General features: G+C 39.9%; 1 protein-coding gene across 8 annotated transcripts in view; it reads right to left on the bottom strand.

Annotated features, from left to right (window-relative positions):
• Positions 1–19,846, bottom strand: part of LOC128702196 (diacylglycerol kinase eta) — a 277,320-nt gene that overhangs the window by 62,243 nt on the left and 195,231 nt on the right. For all 8 annotated transcript variants that reach the window (XM_053796310.2, XM_053796313.2, XM_053796311.2 and 5 more), the window contains 6 exons: positions 19,179–19,315; positions 13,724–13,815; positions 12,180–12,310; positions 8,658–8,826; positions 5,293–5,395; positions 1,347–1,492 (listed from right to left, as the gene is read on the bottom strand). In XM_053796310.2, coding sequence (XP_053652285.1) covers positions 1,347–1,492; positions 5,293–5,395; positions 8,658–8,826; positions 12,180–12,310; positions 13,724–13,815; positions 19,179–19,315 — 778 coding nt within the window. The remainder of the gene's footprint in view (positions 1–1,346; positions 1,493–5,292; positions 5,396–8,657; positions 8,827–12,179; positions 12,311–13,723; positions 13,816–19,178; positions 19,316–19,846) is intronic.

Genomic DNA, 19,846 nt, shown 5'->3' with positions numbered 1-19,846 from the left:
CGGTCATAGAGTCTCAAAACTCCAGCCCGTCGCGTTAGCCACTAGACCAGCTAGCCACAATAAGATTCATCCAACTAGGTATATTTCTACACCATAGGAAAGTTAGCACAGGCACCTCTGTGACCACAAATGCAAGTTTTTACAGACGAATCTCCAGCTAGCGTGGCCGTGACGAACTCTAGCTCAAGTCCCTTCACTGCCGTCAACATGACTCAAGAAATCGTAATGACACGATTGCAAATAAACCATACCCCCGGCCGGGATTGAACCCGCGGTCATAGAGTCTCAAAACTCCAGCCCGTCGCGTTAGCCACTAGACCAGCTAGCCACAATAAGATTCATCCAACTAGGTATATTTCTACACCATAGGAAAGTTAGCACAGGCACCTCTGTGACCACAAATGCAAGTTTTTACAGACGAATCTCCAGCTAGCGTGGCCGTGACGAACTCTAGCTCAAGTCCCTTCACTGCCGTCAACATGACTCAAGAAATCGTAATGACACGATTGCAAATAAACCATACCCCCGGCCGGGATTGAACCCGCGGTCATAGAGTCTCAAAACTCCAGCCCGTCGCGTTAGCCACTAGTGGCTAACGCGACGGGCTGGAGTTTTGAGACTCTATGACCGCGGGTTCAATCCCGGCCGGGGGTATGGTTTATTTGCAATCGTGTCATTACGATTTCTTGAGTCATGTTGACGGCAGTGAAGGGACTTGAGCTAGAGTTCGTCACGGCCACGCTAGCTGGAGATTCGTCTGTAAAAACTTGCATTTGTGGTCACAGAGGTGCCTGTGCTAACTTTCCTATGGTGTAGAAATATACCTAGTTGGATGAATCTTATTGTGGCTAGCTGGTCTAGTGGCTAACGCGACGGGCTGGAGTTTTGAGACTCTATGACCGCGGGTTCAATCCCGGCCGGGGGTATGGTTCATAATTCCGTAAGTTTTCCATCAAATTTCATAATTTTGGTGTCATTATGATCGGGAAAGGATTCTCTATCTTTTCATAAGAAAAAATAATGGGGGGGGGGCAACCCTGAGAACAAGTCTCGGAGAGGGCCTGGGGACCCTGAAAGGGCTAAGAAATACCCTGCCTCAGTGGAAGATGACTGATATGTTAAAAAAAAAAAAAATGGTTTCTCAAAACAACACTGAGCCCAAATCCTATATAAAATTTATTATGCTGATTAATTTTGTATTGCTCACAATTTCTACTTTCACAACACCTCTAGGACTGTATAAAGTTTGCTACTGCAACTAAGATAAAAATATTATCCTATGAAATGGTTAACGAACCAATAATGATTGTCACATTTCATTTAACTTAAACAATAGTAAATCTTACCTGTCCAGCATTTTTGTGGTTGCTCTCTCGTATTTCTCCAGTATGTGAGGAAGATGTGTGTCGTCATCACACGCCGAGCCCCAGCCAAGAACGCGTGCCAGATCATTACCAGTGCCCAATGGTAGTACACCAATCTGACACTGATTCTGTTAATAACAACTAATTAATATGTATTTAAACCCTGGAAGCAAAATAGAATGATCACAACAGTTAAAATGCAAATCTTAGAAACGATTTAAAATAGGTTCTCATTAACAATGTGTGTGGGGTGTGTATAACAAAGGGATCATAAAAGACTTACTTCAAGGAAGAAGACTTCTATTTTTTTTTTCCAGACACAGTACATAACATAAATTTGATATAAATTCTGGTCATAAAATAGAAAGAAACCAAATTGGTAACAATGTATTAACTATGACTTGTAAAACAATGGCAATCTCCAGAAAACCATTTAGTGTTACTGTCAGTATGAGAGCAAATGGATCCTACACTAGTATAATGCAATACTTGAGGTAATTCAAGTCTAGACAGGTGCTCCTCGACTTAGGATATTCTGACTATATGATGGTGCAAAGGCAATTACACCTACCATCCAACTTACGACCTGCTTGACATACAACCACTCGACTTACGACCATGTTTTTTATGCCAGATTTCTGGGAAGTAAACAACTGTTTGTATTGTACAGTGTTTATCCTAAACCTTACAGTATAAAATACAGTACTAACAGCATAAAAAGTAAAGTAAAAAATGAAATACCAAAACAAAACAATAAAATAAAATCATTACAAAAGTATGATGTTGATATTCAGTAGTAAGGTTCGACTTACGTCCATTTTGACTTACAACCAGTTGGTCGGAACCAAGCTTGGTTGTAAGCCGGATGGTACCTGCACTTTGGAGATGAAATTTATGATAATTATCCTGCAGGAGTTATTTACTTTTCAATACTGGTATTTAGTTAGTTACGGTAATTATTTGTTTATTTACTTATTCAGTGACAGTAGCTATTCATTTACTTATTTATTGAGCATATAATATTCATATTCAACTAACAATGGGTTTGTTGGAATGTAGCCCCATCGTAAGTTGGAGGGCTAAGTTCCAACTGAATACTGACACCATACACTGATTTGTTTTTAATACACTGGCCATCTCCCACTGAGGCAGGATGGCCTAAAAAAGAAAAACAAAAGCTTTTCTTCTTTTTACGTTTAGTAATTTATACAGAAGAAGAGGTTACTAGCCCCTTGCTCCCAGCATTTTAATTGCCTCTTATGACACACATGGCTTATGGAGGAAGGATTCTTCTCCACCTTCTCATGGAGGTACGTACACTGATTATTATTTTATTAACACACTGGCCGATTTCCACCAAGGCAGGGTGGCCCGAAAAAGAAAAACTTTCACCATCATTCACTCCATCACTGTCTTGCCAGAAGGGTGCTTTACACTACAGTTTTTAAACTGCAACATTAACACCCCTCCTTCAGAGTGCAGGCACTGTACTTCCCATCTCCAGGACTCAAGTCCGGCCTGCCGGTTTCCCTGAATCCCTTCATAAATGTTACTTTGCTCACACTCCAACAGAACGTCAAGTATTAAAAACCATTTGTCTCCATTCACTCCTATCAAACACGCTCACGCATACCCGCTGGAAGTCCAAGCCCCTCGCACACAAAACCTCCTTTACCCCCTCCCTCCAACCTTTCCTCGGCCAACCCCTACCCCGCCTTCCTTCCACTACAGACTGATACACTCTTGAAGTCATTCCGTTTCGTTCCATTCTCTCTACATGTCTGAACCACCTCAACAACCCTTCCTCAGCCCTCTGGACAACAGTTTTGGCAATCCCGCACCTCCTCCTAAGTTCCAAACTACGAATTCTCTGCATTATATTCACACCACACATTGCCCTCAGACATGACATCTCCACTGCCTCCAGCCTTCTCCTCGCTGCAACATTCATCACCCATGCTTCACACCCATATAAGAGCGTTGGTAAAACTATACTCTCATACATTCCTCTCTTTGCCTCCAAGGACAAAGTTCTTTGTCTCCACAAACTCCTAAGTGCACCGCTCACCCTTTTCCCCTTGTCAATTCTATGATTCACCTCATCTTTCATAGGCCCATCCGCTGACACGTCCACTTCCAAATATCTGAATACATTCACCTCCTCCATACTCTCTCCCTCCAATCTGATATCCAATTTTTCATCACCTAATCTTTTTGTTATCCTCATAACCTTACTCTTTCCTGTATTCACTCTTAATTTTCTTCTTTTACATACCCTACCAAATTCATCCACCAACCTCTGCAACTTCTCTTCAGAATCTCCCAAGAGCACAGTGTTATCAGCAAAGAGCAACTGTGACAACTCCCACTTTATGTGTGATTCTTAATCTTTTAACACCACGTCTCTTGCCAAGACCCTCGCATTTACTTCTCTTACAACCCCATCTATAAATATATTAAACAACCACGGTGACATCACACATCCTTGTCTAAGGCCTACTTTTACTGGGAAATAATCTCCCTCTTTCCTATATACTCTAACTTGAGCCTCACTATCCTTGTAAAAACTCTTCACTGCTTTCAGTAACCTACCTCCTATACCATACACCTGCAACATCTGCCACATTTTCCCCCTATCCACCCTGTCTTTTCCAAATCCACAAATGCCACAAAAACCTCTTTAGCCTTATCTAAATACTTTTCACTTATAAATTTCACTGTAAACACCTGGTCCACACACCCCCTATCTTTCCTAAAGCCTCCTCGTTCATCTGCTATCTTACTCTCCGTCTTACTCTTAATTCTTTCAATAATAACTCTACCATACACTTTACCAGGTATACTCAACAGACTTATCCCCCTATAATTTTTGCACTCTCTTTTGTCCCCTTTGCCTTTATACAAAGGAACTATGCATGTTCACTGCCAATCCCTAGGTACCTTACCCTCTTCCATACATTTATTAAATAATATCACCAACCACTCCAAAACTATATCCCCACTTGCTTTTAACATTTCTAGCTTTATCCCATCAATCCCAGCTGCCTTACCCCCTTTCATTTTACTTACTGCCTCACGAACTTCCCCCACACTCACAACTGGCTCTTCCTCACTCCTACAAGATGTTATTCCTCCTTGCCCTATACACGAAATCACAGCTTCCCTATCTTCATCAACATTTAACAGTTCCCCAAAATATTCCCTCCATCTTCCCAATACCTCTAACTCTCCATTTAATAACTCTCCTCTCCTATTTTTAACTGACAAATCCATTTGTTCTCTAGGCTTCCTTAACTTGTTAATCTCACGTGTTATCAACAAAATTTGTTTATAACATCTCCCCCACTCTCTCACTTGCTCTTTTTTTACATTGCTTCACCACTCTCTTAACCTTTCTCTTTTTCTCCATATACTCTTCCCTCCTTGCATCGCTTCTACTTTGTAAAAACTTCTCATATGCTAACTTTTTCTCCCTTACTACTCTCTTTACATCATCATTCCACCAATCGCTCCTCTTCCCTCCCGCACCCACTTTCCTGTAACCACAAACTTCTGCTGAACACTCTAACACTACATTTTTAAACCTACCCCATACCTCTTCGACCCCATTGCCTATGCTCTCACTAGTCCATCTATCCTCCAATAGCTGTTTATATCTTACCTTAACTGCCTCCTCTTTTAGTTTATAAACCTTCACCTCTCTCTTCCCTGATGCTTCTATTCTCCTTGTATCCCATCTACCTTTTACTCTCGGTGTAGCTACAACTAAAAAGTGATCTGATATATCTGTGGCCCCTCTATAAACATGTACATCCTGAAGTCTACTCAACAGTCTTTTACCTACCAATACATAATCCAACAAACTACTGTCATTTCGCCCTACATCATATCTTATATACACTGATTATATTAAAGAATATTAACTTACTGTCATATGTAGCTTGTCAATCTCTGACAGGACCCATCCCACTGATCCATCTCCACTGCATATTAAAATTCGGAATGGGTTGAAACACTTGAAAAGTCGAAGCCTGAAAATACAAATACACACAGAATAATAGTGAATGAATGATAGTGTTTAAAATTAGTTAAAGATAAAATTTATTAACAGGCAATTCCCTCCAAACAAGTTGTTTTCATAGGAGCAGAAAAACAATGATTAAGCACTATGTGCAAGTACAGTACTGCAATATTAAAAAAATGACTTAGTGCTTTAAAAAGCTTAATACAGTACATGTAAGAGTGGCTGTTAATTACAGCTTAATACAGCATATGTATGAGGGGCTGTTAATTACAGCTTAATATAGCATTTTTGCATTGCTTGCAATTTTGAGGTGTGTCAATCACCCCTCAACACGCCATCTGAATCTCCCTCACATCCTCTTTACTTATTAATATACATCTTGTCAAGCACCAGCATAGAGATCAGGTTTATAACAATGAGTTGAAATTCTATTAAAAAAGATGTGAGGTAATAATGTATACTCACACTCAGGAATTGTAATCATGCAGCTTAAGAACATAAGAATGGAGGAACACTGCAGCAGGTCTCCTGCCCCATATCAGGCAGGTCCTTATCAAAACCACCCATGTACTGTCCAGCGTTTTCCCAAAGCTATGCAAGAATTTACTTCCGTACCCCAGGTACCAATCAAAACCAGCCCCTCCCACTCATATATCTGTCCAATCTCTTTTTAAAGCTACCCAAGGTTTTAGCCTCTATTACTCTACTCGGAAGATTGTTCCACTTATCGACAACTCTGTTTGAAAACCAATACTGACCTACGTCCTTTCTAAATCTAAATTAATCTAACTTAAATCCTAATATTCATGTTTTGTCATTGTTCCTTCTTACTGTGTCCCTTATCAAGTACAACCATGTAGAATACATGCAAAATTACTCACGAAATCGTAATAGCACAAACAAATGAGTTGTAGGACTCGCTTGGCATGGGTTAAAGACTCATTCTGTCCATGATATGTAAAATTACTACCTGAGAAGAAGACAGTCTGTAATAGCATTTGAAAATATATAATATCTGGGAAAAAATTACACTGTTTAGTTGAGCATGATGATGCTGCTGCCACTTGGGTTCCTGCTGGACCAATAGATGCAGCTGTATATGCCACATCTATTTTATAACACAATATTTAAAACAAATAATACAAAAATGCCTTGAATATTTTTAAGTGAAAAACCTACAAGTCAAAACTGAAAATTTTTATTTTTTTTACAGATCTTTAGCATAGATGTACTGTAGTTCAATAATGTATATAGCCTGGTGGCTAAAGCTCCCGTTTCACACACGGAGGGCCCAGGTTCGATTCCTGATGGGTGGAAACATTTCGACACGTTTCCTTACACCTGTTGTCCTGTTCACCTAGCAGCAAATAGGTACCTGGGTGTTAGTCGACTGGTGTGGGTCGCATCCTGGGGGACAAGATTGAGGACCCCAATGGAAATAAGTTAGACAGTCCTCGATGATGCACTGACTTTCTTGGGTTATCCTGGGTGGCTAACCCTCCGTGGTTAAAAATCCGAATGAAATCTTATCTTATCTTATCCAATTCTCATTCCTTCTTCTGTACTAAATGATGTACTGTATATATGTATGTACTGTATTTTTTTTTTTCAACAAACTGGCTGTCTCCCATTGAGGCAGGGTGATCCAAAAAAAAGAAACACTTTCACCATCATTCACTCCATCACTGTCTTGCCAGAAGGGTGCCGATACTATACAGTGGAACCTCTACTTACGAGCGCATCCACGTGCGAGTTTTTCCAGATACGAGCAGCTGCTCGATTGATTTTCTGCTTCCAGGCGCGAGCAAAATTTCCAGATGCGTGCAGGCCTCAAGGGAGGTTAATTGACACTGGTGAGGGGGGCTCTTGCCCTTGATCTAGGGAATTGGATCTCAGTTGTTTTTTTGACTATCTAATTGAAACTTGGGCAATATATGATGAAAAGATGCTTCTTAACATACACCAAAAATGAAAGAAATCGGACAATAAATAACGGAGTTCACTTCTCAGCCATTAGCGTCCCCACAGCAGTATATTTTCGTATGGTTTTTATGGTTGTATTCTCATTTTATTAGGTCTCGTGTGATAGAATGGAAGATATACTACAAAAATAAATGTGATTTTAATTGGTTTCACAATGAAAAGTGCCTTGAAACTGAGCTCAAAATAGCAGAAATGTTCGATTCTTTGGCGACATCAGTGGTAGACATCATGAGGTAGCAGTGGCAGATAACATGAAGCAGCAGTGGCAAACAACATGAAGCAACAGTGGCAGATATCATGAAGTAGCAGTGGCAGGCAACATGAAGTAGCAGTGGCAGGCAACATGAAGCAGCAGTGGCAGGCAACATGAAGCAGCAGTGGCAGACAACATGAAGCAGCAGTGGCAATGTGTAGCATTAAGAGTGTAGCAATTAAGTGAACCATTAAGAGTGTAGCACTTATAAGTCACTCTGTCTGACTTTTTTGGGTTATCTTAGGTTCTCTACACATGTAGTCAGGAGCAGGAATGGCTGCTGTGGTGGCCCTAAAAACTCCAACAACAATGGCTGCTGTCACCACCACTAGCCACATACCTAATGACATGTATTTTATTCATTCTAGTGCATATATCATGTTTCTATGTTATTAATATTGTTTATTATGTCATATTACATGAATTGTGATAGATAAATAAGCTGTAGAGTTGATATTAGGGAAATTATTGAAGTATTTTCTCGTGCCTGGAATTCCACTGTAACGAATTAATTCCATTTCAATTAATTTAAATGAGGAAAACTGACTCTGCAAACGAGCAAATCCAGTTGTGAGCAAGGTCATGGAATGGATTAAACTCGCAAGTAGAGGTTCCACTGTAGTTCAAAACTGCAAATATCCCCACCCCTACTTCAGAGTGCAGGCACTGTACTTCCCACCTCAGCCTCAAGTCCGGCTATACTTTATGTATGCACATGTTCAGATGAGAACAACTAACAGAAACAGTGTTGAGGGTCTTTGTACACTGAAGACATTTTTGCGTTTAAATACTGAAAATCTGAATGTTCACAAAACGCTTAGTTCCGCCATGTACAGCAAGTCCTCGACTTACAAGCACAATGAGAATCTTCTGTACTGTGCATATCATTATTGTGTATATTATAGTATTATACACAATTCAGGAGGTCCCCAACATGTCTAAGTCGAGGACTTACTGTATAGTTTAGTGAGCCTGGACTGTATTACACGCACAAAAATGAGTAGTAAATAAATTAAAATCATTTATTTCTTACCCTAATAATGGTCCACCATTCATCAAATCAAACACTTGCGCCGGATTGAGGAGTTGCTTGAAACGCCGCAGAAACCTCACACCTTGATTGTCGCCACTCTTGCTGTTAACAAACACTAGGAGTGGTGAGCAGCCCTGAGGTCTGGTCGCTTCCCATGACTCGTCCGTCCCTGTCACAAAATTCCTCGATTAATAACGGAAAGAAAGTTTTCTCATGATATTAAAATGGAAGGAGGTAGTTATCAGAGTTTGTAATTTTGGATGACTGCTTCATTATTTTACCAATAATTTTACAGTCAATACCATTTAAACTTTATGTACATTTCTGTTAGCACTAAAAATTTCTTCATATAATTACTACTAAACAGAGACATGCAAAATTTTATGAAAAAATGCTATGTTGCAATAGGATCTGTGTGGCTGAGGGGTTTGGGATATTTGCTGTTTACAAGGACATATGAAACACTGTAGCTACGTGCCTCTGGCAAGACAGTGATAGTGTGAATGGTGGTGAAAGTGTTTCTTTTTCAGGTCACCCTGCCTCAGTGGGAGATGAATACAATAAAAAATGTTGAAGAACCTTATTTAGGATTTATTAAGACTGAAAACAGACAATTAAACAATAAGAATATCGAAGAGATAATGACCAATGCAGAAATGTGCCAGGAAAGATACGATGAGAAATGTGGAAAGTAAAGATTCTTCCCTTTAACCCTTTGAGGGTTTTCGTCGTACTAGTACGTCTTACGCGTAGGGGTTTTTGACGTATTAGTACTCATAAATTCTAGCGACCTCAAATCTAGTGGGAGAAAGCTGGTAGGCCTTCATATGAAAGAATGGGTCTATGTGGTCAGTGTGCACAGTCTAAAAAAAATCCTGCAGCACACAGTGCATAATGAGAAAAAAAAACTTTTTCCATTTTTTTTTAATAAATCAGCGACTTTGCAGTGTATTTTCGTATGGTATTTATTGTTGTATTCTAGTTTTCTTGGTCTCATTTTATAGAATGGAAGACATATTACTGAAATTGAGATGATTTTGACTGGTTTTACAATGAAAGGTGCCTTGAAATTGAGCTCAAAGTAGCAGAAATGTTCGATTTTTACCAAACTTCAAAAGTAAACAAATCGTGCCAAGCGTGCAATACACGTCAACTGGTGAGTCTAATATTCTTTCACAAGTGCACCAATAATATTTATACCATTTTTTACACTAATGCAGTAGTCTGCATAACAGTAAATCTTATATTTTTTGTGAGAATAAAAATTCAAAGTGGAAAGCAAAAGAATATAAGAGGGGCCTTGAGACGTGACTAATGACTAGAGGAAATGTCATTTTAGTGCCAGGAATGTCTTTCTTGTTTATTCTGGACCCTATTCCGAAATTGGCATCTTTTGAAATTTGTGTGAAATTGGCAAAATTGCTAAATTCTGACCACTGTACTGGATAGTTGAATTTATAAATGGGTGGTTTCTTGCACCCATTCGATAGAAAAAATGGAGTTCTAGCGAAATATTCATGTTTTTTGTCGACTAGTACAGTGAAATTGGCCGAAAATGGGGCTCAAAGTGGGCAAAATCGCCGATCCGTAAACATCGCTGAGACCGCTAACTTTGCGAGAGCATAATTCCTTAAGTTTTCTATCAAATTTCAAACTTTTGGTGTCGTTATGATCGGGAAAAGATTCTCTATCTTTTCATAAGAGAAAATAATTTTTTTTTTTTTTAAATTTGGCCGACCCTGAGAACGAGTTTCGGAGAGGGCCTGTCGACCCTCAAAGGGTTAAGAAACATCCAGCTGCCAAGGTAATTAACTCTGCCTTTCTTGGCTCTAGCTTTTATTTTCTTTCACCCCACAATTTTTTTTTATTTTTCTCTTCAGTTCTCAGGTTGTAACTTTCTTCCCAACAGTTCTTATTTTTTTTCCTTCTCACCAGTTCCTTCTCTCTTGCCTCATCCTCACCAGTTCCTTCTTTAATTCCTCCATTTCACCAATCTTCACTCTTCTCCTCATATATCATCAGTTTCTTCTCTCCTTCTCCTATCCTCTCTCTTTCTCCCAGAGATAGGTAAATTCACAGACTAAGCAAGAGGAGTCACCAAAAATATACCAGAGTTTTTCTTCACAGAGTGACAGACTAATGCAATGGTTTACATGAAGTATTATTAAATACTACAACTACTGAAAATCCCAGGAAAACTTTATGACAGACTAAACACTGCAGAGAAAACACAACAAACATAGTTCTGTTCCTGTAGGTACAAAATTGTTATGGTACTCACTACAGTTCCCTAATTTTACATAAAAGGTTAATGAACATTATATTAAACATTTAAAACATTTCAAACAAATTAATTTATTTAACATTTTAATTCAGTGGTTGTCTAACTGGAGGGTATTCCAGAGATCAACGCCCCCTACGACCCAGTCCACGACCAGGCCTCCTGGTGGATCAGGGCCTGATTAACCAGGCTGTTACTGCTGGCTGCACATAGTCCAATGTACGAACCACAGCCAGGCTGATTCAGCACTGACTAAGTATCTGTCCAGCTCCCTTTTGCAGGCAGCCAGGGGCCTATTGGTAATTCCCCTTATGTATGGTGGGAGGCTGTTGAAAGGTCTTGGGCCCCAGACACTCATGGTGCTTTCTCTTAGTGTACCAATGGTACCCCTACTTTTCATTGGGGGTATTTTGCACCGCCTCCCCAGTCTTTTACTTTCGTAGGGAGTGATTTCTGTGTGCAGATTCAGGACCATTCCTTCTAGGATTTTCGAAGTCTAGATTATGATATACATATACATATGTACTATCTCTCTCGCTTGCATTCCGTTCCAGCGAGTACAAGTCAAGTGCTTCCAAGCATTCCCATTAGTTGAGGTGTTTGATGGAACCTATATGTGCAGTAAAGGTTCTCTGTACACTCTCTAGATCTGCAATTTCACCTGCTTTGAACGGAGATGTTAATGTGCCCAAATTTTTGGGACAACATAAAACCACTGCCTCGGTGGGAAACAGCCAATGTGTTAAAAAGAAAAAAACACACACAAGCACTAACAGTTCATTACAACTACACACTCATCTTGGGGTAAGCGTCTCAAGCATTCGGGGTAAATTTCTGCAAATAACTGCCTGGAGTTTATCTGGAGGTCAACACCCCCGCGGCCCAGTCCTTGACCAGGCCTCCCAATACAGCCTCTCCTCACTCAATAACTGAGCTCCAGTCCTATGAGTAAGTCAGTAAATGAATTGGTCGTTAAGCGAGGAGCATACCTCACTGGTAGTGGGTTAGTGTCAGCCATGTTCAGAGTTTTTTAAATGTCACCTTTGCACCATTTATAACATTTTTAGTATATTTTTAAATGTTTATACAGTAGTGTGCTGTATATTGTAATAAACAACTAAGATATTTTCAACTCATGATGAGTTCCTCAGAATGTAACCCCCCATCACACGTCGAGAAGTGCCTGTACAGTGTTGAGTGTGACACGAGTCATACTGGTAGGTGTGAGTGATGCACCGTACCTATTGTGGTGAGTGCAGTTGGGGGGACAATGGAGACACGGCAAGGACCTAATGGACAGCGGGTGGGGTGAAGTGGACGACATGCAGTGTGCACCATCGCTCGGCACCACAGACATCTCCAGTCTTGTAATCTGTGGATAGGTATTCCATGCTGCTTATTATCACATACTATATTTGTTTAAAGCACAGTACAGTAGGGGCCCCACTTATACAGCGGGTTAGGTTCCAAGCTACTGCCATAAAGAGGGGCCCTCCTGAACTTCTTTATTATCACAACAAACCATCACATCTGTTTTTTTTTTTCTTTCTCACCACTCCTTTCCTGTGTCATCTCTCAAACATAGGATTCAAAAGAATTATGCACATTTACATCAATTCTAGGAAAATATATAATTTAATTCAAGGTAAAGAATCTAGGATAAAATTAGGGAGAAAAGGTCAGAAGACTTATGATCGAGAAAATAAAGCAGAGATGAGTGTGCCAAAGCAGGATGGATAGAGCCAAAGAAAAAAAGAGAATAAAGAAGATAAGACACTTGCAAGAAATGCTGAAAAAGTGAACCATATAGTATTTAACAAACAATCCAAATAGCAGCATAAGAGGAAAGTCAGTGACAGAAGCAATATACAAGAAACAATGAAAGAATTGGCAAAGTCTGAAAAAAGAGTGCCTGTACTCTGAAGGTTAAGTGGAAATGTGCAATTTGGAGGGTCACTTGAACTGTAATGTCCGTACATCTCTGACAAAACAGTTACTGAACAGGTGATGGTGAATGAGTTTCCGTCTTTGGGTTACCCTATCTTAATGGGAAAATATGGGAGAAATGAGAATTTTTTTTAGTGAAAGGGTAGTAAAAAAGGAGTTTGCACTAAGGTTTCAGGTAGTGGTGAAATCTATACATCAATTCAAATGTAAATATTGAACATCAAAACCTATGGAACAGGTTGAGATGGAGCCTAGTAGCTGGAGTCTGAATCTTGCAAACAAAGTAAGGTAAATAAAGACCTCCATCACTAACACTCACTCTTTCACATGTTCTCTTACTCCCACTCCATCTCTCATTAACTCTCACTCTTCCTCTCTCTCTTTTACTGTTATATGTATTCCTATTCAATCAGATAGTGTGAGAGGCATATATAGAGAACTGTAGATTTTCTTGCCTACCTTAGAATATACCAAAAGCCTCATTCACACTGTTACTTGGCAACAGCAAAACAACTACAAGACAATTTTACCTATCTAATTAAAAATAATAAATCAGATAAAAAAAGCAATACTGTACTTCCAACAGGCATAACAATAGGATATAATTACAAACTAAGAAATAAGAGTAACTGAGAAGACTCTATAAAGTTTTTTTTGTGAAGAGAGAGGAAGATGAATGAACTTGACTAACTGAGGAGATACCACAGTGAGTGCCACAGCCACTGGAAACTTTAATTTTTTTTTTTATGGCAGACTAAATACTGAGGGTGGGATATCACAAGCTTAATTGTGCTCCAGTAACTACAAACAGGCTATCACCATTAGTTACCTCACTTACCTGAGAACAGAGCCACAAGTCTTTTCACAAACAGCACACTTGGCAGATACAGGTAAGTTTCCTTCCAGCCACTGATGGGGCATTGCAAGGTTCTGTGAAAGTACAAAATATGATCTTTTAGTTCTTGTATTAATTATGGTTGAAGTCTGGCCTCATGCCGGCCTTCCAGAGTAGAACAACTCTCAAAACTGATTATAGGTATGATGCAATTTTGTTCAAGATGGTGGTAGGTACTGCACAAGAAATAACAGCATATGAAGTCAAAAAGACTGTTATAGGATAGTAAGATTGTTGAAATTATAAATTTTTGATGGCTCTCTAGGCTTATTTATACAGTACAGTGGACCCCCGCATAACGATTACCTCCGAATGCGACCAATTATGTAAGTGTATTTATGTAAGTGCGTTTGTACGTGTATGTTTGGGGGTCTGAAATGGACTAATCTACTTCACAATATTTCTTATGGGAACAAATTCGGTCAGTACTGGCACCTGAACATACTTCTGGAGTGAAAAAATATCGTTAACCGGGGGTCCACTGTATTTCCTAAAGTCCTTAAATAAGATCATTGGTCTATATGGAGTTCTGGTATAACATCTGCAGTAAAACTATACAGTGGAACCTCAGTACTCGAACTTAATTCATTCCAGAAGGCTGTTCAAGTGTCGATCTGTTCAAGTACTGAATGAATTTTTCGCAGCCAATTTTCTTTTTGGTTGGATGTTATCACTAATCTTCGTAGGCCCCATGGTGACTCACTTATACAAATAATATAAAAAACACTAAAGAATGCGAAGAAACACCAAATAGTTTACAGTGAAGTTCCGGCAGGTCGTGTCTGTTTGGTCAAGTGCTGAGCAAACGGTTGACTTCCGAGCGATTTTTTTACCGAACAAAGTATTCAAATACTGAATTGTTCAAGTAGGGAGCTGTTCGGGCACCGAGGTTCTACTGCAGTAATGAAGCATATATAATACATCTTGGAAAATCCCCTGCCAGTGCTCATGGAACTCTTACTGTCATAACCATCTCATGAGGCGCAATCATGGACTGAAACCTTAGAAAAATTATGTTTTCCTGAATAAAACAATGCTTCACATTTTTTTATGTTCTTTTAACAGCAGAAATAAATAGATTTTTCCATAATGTTTTAGTATTTCATAATACAAGTAGGTCCTATCTTACGATGGTTTATTTTACGACTTTTCACATTAACGACCTTTTCAAAATTACCTAAATACAGTGGACCTCCGGTTTACGATATTATTTCATTCCAGAAGTATGTTCAGGTGCCAGTACTGACCGAATTTGTTCCCATAAGGAATATTGTGAATTAGATTAGTCCATTTCAGACCCCCAAACATACACATACAATTTTTTTTTTTTATTATCACACTGGCCAATTCCCACCAAGGCAGGGTGGCCTGAAAAAGAAAAACTTTCACCATCATTCACTCCATCACTGTCTTGCCAGAAGGGTGCTTTACACTACAGTTTTTAAACTGCAACATTAACACCCCTCCTTCGGAGTGCAGGCACTATACTTCCCATCTCCAGGACTCAAGTCCGGCCTGCCGGTTTCCCTGAACCCCTTCATAAATGTTACTTTGCTCACACTCCAACAGCACGTCAAGTATTAAAAACCATTTGTCTCCATTCACTCCTATCAAACACGCTCACGCATGCCTGCTGGAAGTCCAAGCCCCTTGCACACAAAACCTCCTTTACCCCCTCCCTCCAACCTTTCCTAGGCCGACCCCTACCCCACCTTCCTTCCACTACAGACTGATACACTCTTGAAGTCACTCTGTTTCGCTCCATTCTCTCTACATGTCCGAACCACCTCAACAACCCTTCCTCAGCCCTCTGGACAACAGTTTTGGTAATCCCGCACCTCCTCCTAACTTCCAAACTACAAATTCTCTGCATTATATTCACACCACACACTGCCCTCAGACACGACATCTCCACTGCCTCCAGCCTTCTCCTCGCTGCAACATTCATCACCCATGCTTCACACCCATATAAGAGCGTTGGTAAAACTATACTCTCATACATTCCCCTCTTTGCCTCCAAGGACAAAGTTCTTTGTCTCCACAGACTCCTAAGTGCACCACTCACCCTTTTCCCCTCATCAATTCTATGATTCACCTCATCTTTCATAGACCCATCCGCTGACACGTCCACTCCTAAATATCTGAATACATTCACCTCCTCCATACTCCCTCCCTCCAATCTGATATCCAATCTTTCATCACCCAATCTTTTTGTTATCCTCATAACCTTACTCTTTCCTGTATTCACTTTTAATTTTCTTCTTTTGCACACCCTACCAAATTCATCCACCAATCTCTGTAACTTCTCTTCAGAATCTCTCAAGAGCACAGTGTCATCAGCAAAGAGCAACTGTGACAACTCCCACTTTATGTGTGATTCTTTAACTTTTAACTCCACGCCTCTTGCCAAGACCCTCGCATTTACTTCTCTTACAACTCCATCTATAAATATATTAAATAACCACAGTGACATCACATATCCTTGTCTAAGGCCTACTTTTACTGGGAAATAATTTCCCTCTTTCCTACATACTCTAACTTGAGCCTCACTATCCTCGTAAAAACTCTTCACTGCTTTCAGTAACCTACCTCCTACACCACCCCCCTGCAACATCTGCCACACTGACCCCCTATCCACCCTGTCATACGCCTTTTCCAAATCCATAAATGCCACAAAGACCTCTTTAGCCTTATCTAAATACTGTTCACTTATATGTTTCACTGTAAACACCTGGTCCACACACCCCCTACCTTTCCTAAAGCCTCCTTGTTCATCTGCTATCCTATTCTCCATTTTTTTTTTTTTTTTTATCACACTGGCCGATTCCCACCAAGGCAGGGTGGCCCGAAAAAGAAAAACTTTCACCATCATTCACTCCATCACTGTCTTGCCAGAAGGGTGCTTTACACTACAGTTTTTAAACTGCAACATTCACACCCCTCCTTCAGAGTGCAGGCACTGTACTTCCCATCTCCAGGACTCAAGTCCGGCCTGCCGGTTTCCCTGAATCCCTTCATAAATGTTACTTTGCTCACACTCCAACAGCACGTCAAGTATTAAAAACCATTTGTCTCCATTCACTCCTATCAAACACGCTCACGCATGCCTGCTGGAAGTCCAAGCCCCTCGCACACAAAACCTCCTTTACCCCCTCCCTCCAACCCTTCCTAGGCCGACCCCTACCCCGCCTTCCTTCCACTACAGACTGATACACTCTTGAAGTCATTCTGTTTCGCTCCATTCTCTCTACATGTCCGAACCACCTCAACAACCCTTCCTCAGCCCTCTGGACAACAGTTTTGGTAATCCCGCACCTCCTCCTAATTTCCAAACTACGAATTCTCTGCATTATATTCACACCACACATTGCCCTCAGACATGACATCTCCACTGCCTCCAGCCTTCTCCTCGCTGCAACATTCATCACCCACGCTTCACACCCATATAAGAGCGTTGGTAAAACTATACTCTCATACATTCCCCTCTTTGCCTCCAAGGACAAAGTTCTTTGTCTCCACAGACTCCTAAGTGCACCACTCACTCTTTTTCCCTCATCAATTCTATGATTCACCTCATCTTTCATACGCCTATTCTCCATCTTACTCTTAATTCTTTCAATAATAACTCTACCATACACTTTACCAGGTATACTCAACAGACTTATCCCCCTATAATTTTTGCACTCTCTTTTGTACCCTTTGCCTTTATACAAAGGAACTATGCATGCTCTATGCCAATCCCTAGGTATCTTACCCTCTTCCATACATTTATTAAATAATTGCACCAACCACTCCAAAACTATATCCCCACCTGCTTTTAACATTTCTATCTTTATCCCATCAATCCCAGCTGCCTTACCCCCTTTCATTTTACCTGCCTCACGAACTTCCCCCACACTCACAACTGGCTCTTCCTCACTCCTACAAGATGTTATTCCTCCTTGCCCTATACACGAAATCACAGCTTCCCTATCTTCATCAACATTTAACAATTCCTCAAAATATTCCTTCCATCTTCCCAATACCTCTAACTCTCCATTTAATAACTCTCCTCTCCTATTTTTAACTGATAAATCCATTTGTTCTCTAGGCTTAGTTAAGTTGTTAATCTCACTCCAAAACTTTTTCTTATTTTCAACAAAATTTGTTGATAACATCTCACCCACTCTCTCATTTGCTCTCTTTTTACATTGCTTCACCACTCTCTTAACTTCTCTCTTTTTCTCCATATACTCTTCCCTCCTTGCATCACTTCTACTTTGTAAAAACTTCTCATATGCTAACATTTTCTCCCTTACTACTCTCTTTACATCATCATTCCACCAATCGCTCCTCTTCCCTCCTGCACCCACTTTCCTGTAACCACAAACTTCTGCTGAACACTCTAACACTACATTTTTAAACCTACCCCATACCTCTTCGACCCCATTGCCTATGCTCTCATTAGCCCATCTATCCTCCAATAGCTGTTTATATCTTACCCTAACTGCCTCCTCTTTTAGTTTATAAACCTTTACCTCTCTCTTCCCTGATGCTTCTATTCTCCTTGTATCCCATCTACCTTTTACTCTCAGTGTAGCTACAACTAGAAAGTGATCTGATATATCTGTGGCCCCTCTATAAACATGTACATCCTGAAGTCTACTCAACAGTCTTTTATCTACCAATACATAATCCAACAAACTACTGTCATTTCGCCCTACATCATATCGTGTATACTTATTTATCCTCTTTTTCTTAAAATATGTATTACCTATAACTAAACCCCTTTCTATACAAAGTTCAATCAAAGGGCTCCCATTATCATTTACACCTGGCACCCCAAACTTACCTACCACACCCTCTCTAAAAGTTTCTCCTACTTTAGCATTCAGGTCCCCTACCACAATTACTCTCTCACTTGGTTCAAAGGCTCCTATACATTCACTTAACATCTCCCAAAATCTCTCTCTCTCCTCTACATTCCTCTCTTCTCCAGGTGCATACACGCTTATTATGACCCACTTTTTGCATCCAACCTTTACTTTAATCCACATAATTCTTGAATTTACACATACACATACACATACAAATGCACTTACATAAATACACTTCCATAATTGGTCGCACTGGGAGCTGATCGTAAACCGGGGGGTCCACTGTAATTGAAAAAATTATTTGTGTATGACTTTCAAAGGGGCTGCTGAGGTTGTGCAGTCTGATATAACTGTGGGGGACTACTGGAAGTTGTATAACATTCTGAAAGCCATCACAAACACTGATATAATTACATTATAAAGTGATCTTGTTTTACGACTTCATTTTACGACCTTGTTTTGTTGGAACCTAACCCTGTAGTAAAATGGGTTCTACCTGCATTAGGATATAATCATGCTTAAGTCTACCATATAATACTCACCCCTTCTTCATCCTCAATAATATCCTTTCCTACAGAGGCCAGGGTAGTCCACTTGCAATTGTTGAGCGCTTTGGCTGCACAACGCTTATGTGCCTTTAACTTACACACCTCACAACTTAGGCCATGTGATGTTACTCCTGTTACAAGCAAAAGAAACATAAAGAGAGTGTCTTAATATTTACAGCAACCATATTACTTTTTTTTATAGTAACTATACTCTATTAATGCTTAAACTGTCCAAACATAGACCTATATTTGTGCGCATAGTGCTCCAACCTTAATTTTCTCCATAAGAAACAATGTAAAAAAATGTAGATCTGCGTTCGGAGCACTACTCGTGCAAATATAGATCTACATTTGGACAATTTAAGAGTTAATCTTATTTATAATCTGTGAAATCACTGGACAAAGTGCAACAATGTCCCTCATTAAACTTATTGTAATAAGGAAGAAACAAACAGATGTTTCTATAATGCTAGAGCACTTCATAATCTTACACTGAAAACTCTACAATCTTTTCCATTTGTTTTAAAAAGCAGCAGCTTCACCTTACATCTTATCATACATTCCTTCTTAATGTAAACTAACAGTACTTAATTACAGCTGCAGTACAAACATTATTCCTCTCCACAACTCAGTTTCAACCCTTAGCCATATGTAGTTAAAAA

Source organism: Cherax quadricarinatus, chromosome 83 (assembly GCF_038502225.1).
Source record: "Cherax quadricarinatus isolate ZL_2023a chromosome 83, ASM3850222v1, whole genome shotgun sequence".
In the NCBI taxonomy this organism is placed as follows: domain Eukaryota; kingdom Metazoa; phylum Arthropoda; class Malacostraca; order Decapoda; family Parastacidae; genus Cherax; species Cherax quadricarinatus.
This window is presented reverse-complemented; position numbering and strand designations above follow the sequence as displayed.